The following is a 12682-nucleotide window of genomic DNA, read 5'->3' as shown; positions in this document are numbered from 1 at the left end:
GCTATTTCAGAAAGGAATTTGTGATGATAACAATATAAATGCTCCAGAAAAGTCAAGTTTAAACCTGGGTTCAGACTCAGATGAGTTAGTACAGGAAAAATAAACATGAAATGAAAACAGGGAAGTAAAGTGCTACAAATAACAGCAGAGAAAAGGTTTGGGACAACAAACACGGTTTAGTTTTTGCTCCACTACAGCATCATCAGTGATCACCACATGTCTATGTGTCTGTGTTCAATGAGGTTAATATATTAATGCAACTGATTAATTCAGTTCAGTTTTATTTAATCTACTGTATATATCACCTCTGGGTGCATGACAGGGCAGGGTCAGCACTGCAGACCTTACTCAGGGAGCATGTGTGTGTGCTCAGTGCATCATAACCACTAACCCATCGCTGTGTGTGTGTGTGTGTGTTGCCTTCAGGTGCTGGAGGTCCACGAGAACCTGGACAAGCAGGTTCCCGAGGACTACGAGGACGATCTCAGCGAGAAGGAGAAGGCCATTGTGCGAGAGATGTGTAACGTAAGTGCAACAACACCTGCCCCCCCCTTCCTTGACCACCACTCTGCCCCCCCACTGCCCCCACCGCCGTAAAACAAAGGAAGCTTATCTCCATTGAAGTTGCTGTTTGTTCTGTCCGTGGGCCTCTCCTCTCCCTTCTCCTCCATTGGGAGTAAATCAGGTCAGGCTCTGAGCTGCTTCTCACTAATGAGGAACCCTCATTCAGACTCATTTGGTCTGGGATGACACTTGCAGCAGTGTCCTGGGCACGGAGCTGCCTTTCGCTCTCCTTCTTTCTTTCTCTCTCTCTATCCCTCCATCTCTTCTCTCCCCCCTCATCCAAAGCCACCTCTAAACTGGAAGCCCTAAATAGAGGCTCGTAGTTGAGCTGTCAGAGCAATTAAACTGGAGCGGCAGGGAAAAGAGCACCCCCACCCACCACTACCACCCTCCTCCTCCTCCTCCCTCCCGCCCTGTGCCCCAGCCTCACCCCACTCCATTCTTCCTCCCTCCCCTCATCTCCCTCATCTCCCTCCATCTCTCTGTGTTGGCGCTGAAAGGCCTGGTCCGGGATAAAAAGGTCCGCTGATTAGAGAGAGAGACAGAGCGAGAGCCGTGCTATCTGGGCCCGGCAGAGGTATGTGACAGGCCAGGAATCTGGGGAGCACTACAATGGTACCTCTGTAATATCACTGGGGTCCCCCGGGGGCCCCCCCATCTCACTCACTCACTCCCTCACTGAAAGATCTCGGTGCCAGAGAGCAGCCTCGCAGAGACAGAGGACAGATACAGAGATAGCTCTACTGTAATGCATGTGTGTGTGTGTGCAGCTCAAAGTCAAACTGTGAGCATTTGAAGTTTTCACTCTTGAAGAAGAAAGTCTTTTTTTTCTCTTCTGCCTAGACTCACTCTCTCAGTCTCTGCCTCTCCGTCTGCACGTCTCAACTCCTCTCTCCCTCTCTCTCTCTGTCTCCCCTCGTGTTTGCAGGTGGTGTGGAGAAAGCTGGGTGATGCAGCAGGATCAAAGCTGTCCATCAGACAGCACCTCTCTGGGAACCAGTTCAAAGGGCCGCTGTAGCACGGCAACCGGCGAGAGAGAGAGAGAGAGAGGAGGAGAGAGAAAGATGAGGATCTACAGTACCTACACTCACCTGAAAACACCCCTCACAACCACCGCGACCCATCATGCCGTGCTCCCTCACTGCCTACAGCACCCAGCGTTCCTTCAGCAAACACTCCTCTCTCCAGACTGGCAGACGTAGCCACAAAACCGGACCCTGTTAGTCCGTTCCTTCACATGTACGACTTTACGTGCACAACATGTTTTTATCTCTCAGAGCTTATGTTGACAACTGGCAGCTAGTTTCACTGATTCGCCACTTTTTTTTTTTTTCTTTGTCGGTTTTTCGGAGGCGTCCGGCTACACAATGATCTCTCTCTGTACAAAACAAACACATAACACACACACAGACAAAGACACACATACAGTAGGCCTACACACACCACTTCTAGTCCCTTCGGAGCACAGCTATGCTGCGTGAAGCTATAGCGATATGACATGGTTTCAAGCACAGGACTGATGATGATGAGGCGGCAGGGGCAGACATCTCTTGTCATGTTGCCAGGATGTGGAAAGCAACATTGTGGTGGTATCTTCAGATAAGTTTTGATAGTACCTCCTATAGAGATCCTAGCTCCTGTCACATGTATCGCCCCTCCCCCTAGTGGTCAACAAGTATAACTAGAATTAGCATTCTAAAGTGTTAACCAAGTGAAACCCACTGTGACCTAGCGCCTTTTGCTTATAAGACAAGTCTATGGATAATGAAGTCTAGAGATCACTGTTATCTTGTGTATATTATGTATAAAACCATGGCACTACTTCATTGTTATTGTTGATTTATCTATTTTGTATTCTAGCGTGGCCATGTGATCAATAATTTAGTTTGAAAAGCACACACACAACCGGACCTTTAAACAGGGTTTGCTTTTGGTAATGAACTTAATCTTTTTATTTTTCATTTTTAATTAATAATTATTCTTTTTCCAGATGAATCACTTTTATTCCTTTTCTCTCTGTAACCTCTGAAAATGTATCAAGGCCATTTTTTTGAATCAAAAACCATCTCAACGGAGCTGACGGATAGATCCGTTTCTTATTTTGTGGAATAAACTCAAATTGTATGCTGTGTGCATGCTTGACAATCATTTTCTCAGGTTGGGAGGGCTACAGCTTTACCTTTGCCCATCTGTGACTGCGAGAGTGTTGGTGCGCATGTGTGCGTGTATGTGTGTGTGAAAAGGAGACTGAATGGTTCTGTTGCAGCTGTAGCATCTGCCTGTGAATCCTCTTTTCTTTTTCTTTTCTTTTTTGAACCCTGGTTACAACACGGTTGAAGAATGCTGAAGACATTTGCTGAATCCTCTCTAAAATATCTTTAGTCCCATTAACGTTAACACGAGCTCCAAGGCCAAATACTAAACCCTGAGTTCAGTTTGGATGGCTTCTTGGATTGCCCTGAATTCCTTGGTTGTCATTTTGTATCTCAGTAGATGAAAAGGTCGCTTCTCTTTAGACCTTTTCTGTAGTCATGGATTCAGCAGGTGTGTTTATGCAGCGCATGTTTCTTAAAAGTTGAATCTTCTTTTTTTTTTCTTAGAATATGAGAGATAAGTCTTCCCTTAGATGTCTTCTGAAATAACACTAACAATTGAGTATTTCTTGATGTCAGAATGAACAAACAGCTGTTTGTCAAAGTATTTATTGCCAGGTGTCAGATAGAGATGGGAGTGCTATCAGTGGCTGATCAGTCATGCTTTGAACTGATCAGATATTTGTTTCTGATGGATCAATTCAGTGACTGACAGCTCACGCTCTCCCATCTCTAGTGTTATTTGTTCCAAATTAGAACATTTCCGAGGGTGCCCGCCATGCTCCTCTGTTCTCTCTAATAATGGGTCAAAAGAAATAAATCAAAGTATGGTTTTTAAAAGTGTCCTTTTTTCTAGGAACTGATTTGAAGCCATGATACAATTTTGAATACTTTATATAAGGCATTTGATTTGAGATGTGCCACATTTTTTTCTGCATGGTGTTTTGATTTGGAACCCAATTGTCTTTTTTTTTCTAAACGTCTATAGTGTTTCTTTTTCTCTGCCTATATGCTAAAACCACAGTACAGAAACCTAGAATCTACGGCGTAAATAAATGTCAATTCCTGCAGTAACGAGCATGGCTGTATAACTTCTTTTCATGAATTTCACTGATGAGATGGATTTGGCAGGTGAAAAGAAAAAAAAACATTACATAGGCCACTTTTAGAAACATTTGGGAGAAAATAAAAAAGTTGGTTAATGATACTGTGAACTTTTGTCTTTCTTTGATAAAGCAGACAGTTTTGCAGACATGTTGTTTCTCCTTCGTGGATGAGCGAGGCTGCCCTCTGTTGGTGCTGAGCTGGAAATAAAATGAGATATTCTGTGCATCACTGACCAGGAACCAGGGATGTCTGCTGTTGTCAGGGGGGCACAGGCTCATGGAAAGACCAACTGATTCAACTAAAAAAAACTGAAGTAATTTGGTGTAAAATAATACATGTATTTTTAGTGAAGGAGGATTATAAACTTTACTGTTAATGATAAATATAACAGAAGTTGCTGTAGATTGTATAAATGTTTGTATTTGAATATATGTTAATATTTTAACATAATAGTGTGAAACAGCACTCTACTGCTCATCCTTTAAGAACATATTTGATTGATGCCCATAAGGACTAAGTGAAATATACACTATCTACACTAAATGGCAAGAGCAGTGCCACAATATACTATAAATGAAGCATTTTTGTGCTCCAGAGGGCCTGGCCTATGAATCACATTATCCAGGTAAAACACACTTGTTAGTTGCAAGAACCAATACAAATTAAATCAGGATTTTTTATTTATTTTAATTTTTTATGTGAGAATGAAATCCAGAAATGACTATTCCTACTGAAATAATAACTCATTGCAATGTATTTTCATTGTTCCGGCCTTGTGCTTATGAAGCTCATCTGACAGAGCTGCAAACATACCACCAGTACTCAGTTCAAAGTAGGAAAAGCAAGTTTTTATTGTTATTGTACTGTCCTAAGTGCCACTCAGACACAAAACCACAGCTGCGTGCAGGATACAGAAAAAAGAGGCCTGACTAAGGCACATACGGATAGAAAACTTCAAAAAAAAAAGTCTAAGTGAAATGATCAGATATGTACAAATATACCATAGACTGTCCAGTGTTTTGATGTCAGGGTGGTTTTATAACTGGGTTTCTGTTGTGTTACGTGTGAAGCTGGTTGCAGAGCAGTTACACTCAAAACAAATAACAGGAAATAAGAGGTGTGAAAAACGAAAAAATAGAGCACGGCCAGTTTTAGCAGAGGCATATGCAACATGACCACAGTGTGGTTAAAATGTAACGAGACAAAAATAAACATGTTTCCACACACTGTACATTCATGAACATGTTTGAATATACAGCATTTTTCAGGGTGAGTGTTAAACCATCTCAAGATTCTAGTATGTTCTGTGTTTCAGTAAAACAGTGGGAATGTGGAAAAGAAGAAAAACACTGGGGGTGACTGAAAATTAACAACAATCAAAACACAAGGTGATAGAATACACAAGGAAAATTAAGACTCTGCCTCTGATTCACTCAAAGGTTGTAAGTTCATCCCTCTATAATTAGCGAATGAGCAGTCTGACAACACTAAAAAAGAGAAACAGAAAAAAAACAATTCATGGAGCCACTATTTCCTGGTACATTCCCAGAACAAAAGCAATGAGTAGACAGTGTTGGTTACAGGACCCTGAAAATGAATACACTACGTTCCAATCCTGTGCATCTTTAAGTCACTTATGTCAAACAAATATTTCAAGACTCTTGTTGCAAACTTTCAGCAGCACTTCTAGTTTTTCATAACAGTACTGTCCAGACTTCACTTTTCCTTTCAAGTCTATCTGCTGATAAGCCTGTATTCACAACCCATGGGAACTGTTAATCAGGTGGAAAAGCTCTTTTTTTGTGTGTGTGCGCCACAATAACACAGGTTCCTGGTTGTTCTTCCTCTGCAGAGAGCTTTTCCCTCCGCACAGCCTCAGTTCATACACCGTTATCGCACCCTCATCTCATCCACCCGCCGCGGTTCAGGGGCATGCCAGGCGGTGGGGGCAGGGGGACCTGTGACTGTCCTGGGGGCACAGGAGGTGGAGGAGGGTACCCGGCAGGCGGGAGGCCCATCCCTGGAGGGGGGACGTGCCCCGGTGGCATGCGTGGAGGCGGAGGGTAGCTGTTGTAACCTGGAGGTGGATAGGTCGGGGGCAAGTTGGGTGGTGGGTAAGAGGAAGGAGGAGGGGGAGGGCCCGGAGGTGGCGCTGCGGGCGGTGGGTAGACGTGGTACGGCGGGAGCGGGGGCGCGTAGCTGGGCGGCATGGGGGCGTAGGACGGGCCTTCCGTCTTCATCATGGACTGCAGGCTCTGGAAGCCCTCCCCGGACATGTAGGAGCTGGTGGTGGACATGAGATAGTTGGAGGGCGGGGGCGGAGGAGGGCGGTGGGGCAGGGGAGGAGGCTGGTGCGGAGGCGGAGCGTGCGGGGGAGGAGGGGCGGCCTCGCTTCCTGGTTCTGCTTCTGTGGGAGGCGCCGGAGCCGGAGCTGGAGCTTTTCGGTCTGGTGAGCGACGAGGGGGGAAAAAAATGGCGAAGAGAAAACAACTTGTTAAAAAACTTGGCATCATCTTGCACGTAAATAATACAACGCCGCTCATTCCCACATGATCTCTAACAACCTCTTCATTCCCAGACAGTGAGCGCACAGCCAGACCATGACTGCCAGGCTTCAGCCACATAGGAGGTCTCATTATCGGGCTCAAACACTAATCAGATTGGTCTGGGAGAGGTTAGGAGTATGCGTGCGTTAGGAAACATAATGTCCAGACAAGTTGCTGGTTATGTAAGCAGACTGAGGCAGACTAAAGACTTTGAGTTGCTTTCTAAGCTGCAGTCCCAGGTAGGGGGTCCCCGGCTGTTCATTATAGGCCTATTTGATGGCACACGCAACGACACAGCAGGACGCTCAGACGACGTCAGCATGTACCTAGGCTCTGCACCAAACTACATCTAAATCACTGCAACTTCCTCACAAAGGAAATCCAACAGTTACCTGAGGGAGGCTGTGATGTCGGCAGAGGGGGCATTGGACTCTCCAGTCTAGGAATCTTTGACCCGACTTGTTCTGTGAAAATAAAAGAGAATACCAGTAAACAAGATGCTGAAGCTTGTAAAAATCAGGACACTTTACTCCAGGCTTGAATATTCATTAAATCTTACAAAAAAAACAACAACTATCATGCTAATGAGAAAACCTTCAGTGGATGAACAGGCATTTGTAAGATTTCAACTACTTTAAAACCCAAATGAGCATGAGGTTTTAACAAGAGGTTACCTGGAGCCTTTGGTTCATCTTTGGGGGACGTCTGAAACAAGGATACATGAATATAAATACTCTGCTGCTTTGAGATATATGAGGTAAACACACATACAAGCTGTAACATGTAATGAAGACTTTTAAATACAGTAGTAAATAAAGAAACCTGACCTAAGAATAAAAGAGAGACTTTCTAAATGTAGAGAGTGTAATTCAAATGGATATTCACATGCGAGCGTTTGAGCTGGCGTGCAGGGCTGCCACCCTGAGGGGAAGTCTTCTTTGGTGGTGGAGGAGGAGGGTTGGAGGTGGGAGGCTGTCCCTGTGGAATCGGGGGAGCAGGGAGTGGGGGAGCAGGTGCCCGCTCCTTCTCCTGTATCTGCTGAGGGATGGGCTTATTGCCCTGAGAGTACAGGTCCAGGATCTGGTGGCAAATGTCTGAAAGAGAGTGACAATGTTGGTGAGACAAGTGTGGAAGGAGATGAAAGTATCAATGAAAGGCCTGAGGGGTGATAAGATGTACAATCAGCACCTTCCAGCAGCTCAACCGGGACGTCTTGGACGAACTGCTCCCACCAGCGGCGTGACGACTGTTTGGCCGTCCACTCCTGAATGTCGAACTTACAGAGGCGGCCGGCCAGGTACATGACAGCTACTGCAATAATCTCTGGCTCCCACTGCAGAGACAGCATGGTGCACAGGCTGGAAGGAGCACAGGGGGAAACATGGCTCCATTCAGATCTGACTTTTCTCAATAAAACAGAGGAAGATTTGGAACTTCCAGACATACTATCTATATGAATTGTTTTACGTCTGACTGTGTACTCTTGAATTGAGCTCGGTTGCCATGTTGCCTTTATTTGTCAACACACAATAGAGAGAAAGACAGGAAATGTGGGGGAGAGACAGAAAAGGTGTCGACAGGCTACAAAGCCCCCTGGCCGGATTCAAATCGTGACATTGCGGTTATGTGGTATGTGTCTTTAACCACTGTGACACCCCCGTACACTAAGTTCTTTATAAATAAAGAACATAGGCTGTGAAGCCTTTAAAGTTCATCTCTGTAATTCAACCACTCATCAATACACATTACTTAGCGGCTTTGGTTAGGAGCTACAGTTTTAGACATGAAGTCAATCAAAGAGAGGAGACACCAAGAGTGAGAACCGGAGACAGTGTTTGAACACCAGCTGCTTACCTGTCGTTGACAAACGTCCATGCCATTTGCAGCACCTTGCACACTTTATTCTTCTCCCCTGTAACAGATAAAAACAGCGTTTGCTTTACTGGCTACTCGCATAATTATGCATCAAACTGTGTATGGATCTGATGCTATATTTCCTGACGTACCCTTGAGCTGCTTGACGTAGCGCAGCAGGAACATATAGGGGTGCTCCACCTGCAGGTCAAATTTTATTGTCTGGAGCAAGATTCTCTCCAACACCATGACCTCCTCCTGTTGAAGAACATATGGACATAGAACATGTGAAGTAAGTTATACCATGCAAGACACTTGAGACTCGTTTTCACTGTCAGTACGGTACGGCACAGTACGGATCGGTACGGCTATGGTTCGGGTCGGATATGGTCAGCTTTGCGTTTCCATTCTATAAAGGGGACCTTCAGGGGTAGGCGGAGTGCGCGTCGCAGCGCCGCTACGTCGACTTACGTAGCAACACTGGCTCGTGGTCCGGTTGAACCCATTCTCTGCCATTTTTACGGCAACCAGCTGGAAAACCTTCTCATTCCGCACAGCGCCATGGAGCTCCCGCTGCACAGCCTCCTCACCAACAATAGAGAGCAGAGCCTGCACCTCCTCAGCACTCCAGACTCCGTTGCTATTTACATTCCCCACATGTCCCATTTTACTGCCGTTGCAGTGCTTTGGCTCCTCCCCAAGGGAACCGGTCCTGTGTGCTAGGTACCCCAACCAGAAGGGTTACAAAAATGGTAGTCTCGCTCGCCAGACCCTCCTCCAGAGAAGAAGGGTCTGGCTGGTCCGCCTATGATTCTGCAATCAGAGAAAAAAACACTCCGGCCATTTGGAATTTTTTCAACCAGTCACAGTCGTTGCGGTCGGCGCCGTAGCAACGGTGCACTTGCAAAATATTGCCGGTTGGAAACTGGATTTGGGTCCGCGGTGTAACGACGGTCGGCAACCGTTAACGGATATTTATTCTTTTGTACGGTTTAACGGCGGTTGGCAACCGCTGACGGATATTTCTTCTTCTGTTCAGTTCAAGACACGGATGTATAATAGATCCATGGTTCGGTTCCTGTTGTTGTTTGTTGATGTTTCCCTTTACCGGGCAGACTGTGAAAGCTGCAGCACGGAGGCGGGACTTCCGCCGGGTGGCTCGTTCCGACCAATCAGAGGCTAATCGCAGCAACGCACTTCCATCAGGCCAGACTACAAAAATGGTAACGGGTACCATGGGACCAGTACGGTTCTATGGTTGTGGAAACGCTGAAATAAGCGTACCGTTCCATACCGACCCGTACCGTACCGCATAGTGGAAACGGGGCTTTACAGTGCACACTACTGACTTCAAAGGTTAGGAGTGGAAACAGAAAGGCAGAACCCACCAGTATAAGATTACTGTGTTACTGTGCGGTTGCTTGTTGCAGCAGATTAACAGCAAACAGGCTGCAGAATGTTCTTCTTTCGATAAAGTAACATGATATTATGGCAGGGCTGTGTAATACTGGTTTACAACAGATCCAAGTTAAGACTATTATTTCCTTTTCTGAACTCAGTGACCAAGACAAATTCCCTAACTGAAATAGTTGAGTTCAGTTCACCGTCTCTTTGCACTTTCAATGCCCAGTGTCGACAGGGACAACATTTCAAGACAACAGAGCGAAAAAAAACAAAACAGAAAGTGCACCTTTGGGTCATCTCCAAACTGGGCGAACTGCACATCATTCAGCAAGCTGCGGGCTGTTTTGATTATGTCTTTGCACTTCTTTGGGGTTTCCTCCACTTTCCCCGCCAGGAAAAGACAACATGCCCCTGTCACCTGTTGAGACACAAACCACAACGGTAATACAACACATTCTGTTCACTTCCAGGGATTAAAAGAAATGAAGTTAACTATCGAACTTACATATCTGGGGAACTGCTTGAAGGAGTGAAACATGTAGAAGCGGTGGAAATATATGATGCCAGTCGCCAGTGTGTCATAGTGTCTTGATGACAGTCAAGGGCATCACAAAACATTTAAAGTTCTTTACACAATTGTCTGATATCAACCTTTATGGCAAAAAACATCTAACAAAATGGTGTGATCAGTGTGTGAGAAGGGTTGGGTTTTTAATGCGTATGAAAAGTGCTATATCAATCAAGTTTGAGGTTTGAAGTAGTTCAGCACTTGAATGCCTTCACACAAGCAAATATTAGTAATTGCTAAAGGATGGTGTTAGGGTACCCAAAACCAGAGAAACTTAACCATGCACTGGTTTTTCTTCTAAACCAATCAATCAAGGATACAGGCCCAGTCGTGTCCCCACATCAAATATGAAGCGGGCTCCTTCTCGCCGATACCGAGCCTCTGTGCCAGGGTCCAGGCCCTCAGACTGAGACGGGGTGTGGGCTAAATCCTTCTTGTCCCAGTACCAGCATGGTTTGATGTGATCCAGAATCGATTGGCCCGTCATTGACAAGATGTCCTTGGAGTCTTTCATTGGTTGAGGAGAGGCAACAGAAGATGGACCCGCTGCACTGGACGGCTGAAAGACAGAAAGGCAGCAGTTAGTTGTGCTTTCCTCAACATTATAACAATGTTTATCTAGAAAACTGAGACAACAACATTGACAACCAAAGAGAATCCAGGGAGTCATGTCACAACTGTGGAGAAAAGAGTGGTAAAAGTCGACAGCCAACACAACAACCCTACAACCTGAGATGCATAACTCAAGTTTTAAAGGCTACAAAGCTATTGTAATACACAGAGCCTCCACATATTCATGGTGTATTTAAACACAATACATTTCTTCTGGTATGCAGTGCATGACACATGGAAAGAGGGTTCCCCATTTTTCTATTTACATTCCCCACATGTCCCATTTTACCAGAAATGGCCCAGTTTAGCTGTTAATAGCCAAATATCCCATAAAGAGGAGAACAGCAAAGACGTCACTGAGGCTGACAGGGACATTATGTTGGACACGGCCCCTCCTCTCCCATTCATTCATTCATTCATGAGTGACTCCACAGTCAAGCATGCTACTATGTGTACAGAAGAACATAAATACTTTGACATAATTAACAGTTGATTGTTAATGTCGATGGCGACGTAAACTGTTTCCCTGCGATTAGCATAATGAAACCATTAGCTTCTCGCTAAGATTCCCCAATGACTGCTGTGCTAACGCTAACGAAAAGTTAGCTTCGTGGGACCAAATACACAGACGCGCCTCGAGAGTTTTCTGTGAACATGTATAACTTAAATGGTAAGTACCAGAGAGGCTAAAATTACCGAAACACCTGAGATAAAGACAGTCAGCGCTGTCACTTCAGCAGGTGGGTGCTGTTGCCGGGCCGCCGCAGCTAGCTCACCTCGGCTAGCAAACTTGCTCCACTCGAGGTCTGAACACCGGGAAGCCTCGAAAAGTATAATTCAGCCTTATTAGCGTCCGTCTGTCTCTGACGAACCACCAGCCTTACCTTTAACATGTAGCTGTCCGACTAAATCACCGAAAGCAGACGGCTGTACGAGTAATCCACAGTTATTCACAATAAGTTGGCTAAAAAGTGATCAACAACAGTCCCCATCGTAACAAGGGCATCGCCATTATTCAGCACGTCAGAGGCTGTTGGCGACGTCATCACGTAGGACATCTGGTACGTCTGTACTGTGGTTAGATTTTTGTTTTACCCCTTTTCCTCTGCCACATTAATTATAGAAATGCTTACGATAATACTCTCTGAAACCCTCCAAAGAAGGCACACGTGTTACATTTTTTTTTCTTCATATTGTTCAAATATTGAAAATATATTATTACCAATAACATCCACTAGAGGGAGACAAATAATTACTTGTGGGTTTGCGGAGCCAGGACTGGATTTTTGGCACATGCAGCCTATGATTGACCAGATAACTTGAATAGATGCTCCACTCGCAATATCAGCGCAGTCGGTGTGAAACAATCTTATGATCACAGCTTCAAAAAAAAAAAAAAAAAAGTTACACACACGCATCATCATCATAGCTTGAATAAATTAAGACACTTTAGGGCTTATTTGGTAGCTATTAGATTTTGTCATACACTTAGAAAGTGACAGGTGGATCAGTTCAGCTGGAGGTTTGCATCGCATTAAGTTTGTAAATCCTGCCAATTATATAATTATTACATATGCCCACTCTGAACAAAATGACAGTGAACTGAAATCCTACCATTGTTTTTGGGAGTTTTTGTTTTGTCTGTTATTTTTACACATAGGGCCTAGATCTTCATTTGTGTTTTGTCATGTTACAGACAGTTGTGAATAAATAATCTTAATTGGTTTAAGCAGGATTTTTTTATTATTATTATTTTTTATATATTAGCTACCTACCTATAGCTACATGGCAATTGTATTCCCAAAGGAAAAAAATACTGGAGGAGTAACTTTGGCCAGATTAACCAAACAAACATGAATCTAAGGACTACGCATCACAAAGTAAACAAGAAAAAACTGGTTAAAACAAAGTACATTTTCTTTGACTTGGAAAGT

At 44.6% G+C, this 12682-nt stretch overlaps 2 protein-coding genes across 5 annotated transcripts in view; one reads left to right on the top strand and one right to left on the bottom strand.

Annotated features, from left to right (window-relative positions):
• ccdc85cb (coiled-coil domain containing 85C, b) overlaps positions 1-3829 on the top strand; it is a 49172-nt gene extending 45343 nt beyond the window's left edge. For all 4 annotated transcript variants that reach the window (XM_084000773.1, XM_084000771.1, XM_084000772.1 and 1 more), the window contains 2 exons: positions 427-525; positions 1493-3829. In XM_084000773.1, the coding sequence (XP_083856899.1) occupies positions 427-525; positions 1493-1582 (189 nt within the window). In that variant the 3' untranslated portion in view covers positions 1583-3829. The remainder of the gene's footprint in view (positions 1-426; positions 526-1492) is intronic.
• A 793-nt stretch (positions 3830-4622) lies between these two features.
• On the bottom strand, positions 4623-11766 carry ccnk (cyclin K). Its single transcript, XM_084001128.1, has 11 exons — positions 11633-11766; positions 10457-10695; positions 10074-10155; positions 9855-9986; positions 8317-8422; positions 8165-8222; positions 7499-7668; positions 7196-7404; positions 6985-7015; positions 6703-6774; positions 4623-6210 (listed from the first exon to the last, which is right to left on the bottom strand). The coding sequence occupies exons 1-11, from the start codon at positions 11639-11641 to the stop codon at positions 5666-5668; spliced, it is 1653 nt and encodes a 550-aa protein (XP_083857254.1). The 5' UTR covers positions 11642-11766; the 3' UTR covers positions 4623-5665.
• Between the last annotated feature and the right edge of the window lie 916 nt (positions 11767-12682).

Source organism: Trachurus trachurus (genome assembly GCF_905171665.1).
Source record: "Trachurus trachurus genome assembly, chromosome: 24".
Classification (NCBI taxonomy): domain Eukaryota; kingdom Metazoa; phylum Chordata; class Actinopteri; order Carangiformes; family Carangidae; genus Trachurus; species Trachurus trachurus.
The sequence above is the reverse complement of the archived record's forward strand: the minus strand, read 5'-3'. Positions and strand labels throughout refer to the sequence as shown.

What these genes read in the sequence shown, in the direction of transcription:
- ccnk (XM_084001128.1), bottom strand. An exon ending in TCAAGCAGTTCCCCAGATAT is followed by an intron (nt 9,987 to 10,073) that starts GTAAGTTCGATA and finishes GTGTCTCAACAG; the next exon opens with GTGACAGGGGCATGTTGTCT. An exon ending in AGTTTGGAGATGACCCAAAG is followed by an intron (nt 8,423 to 9,854) that starts GTGCACTTTCTG and finishes GTTCTTCAACAG; the next exon opens with GAGGAGGTCATGGTGTTGGA.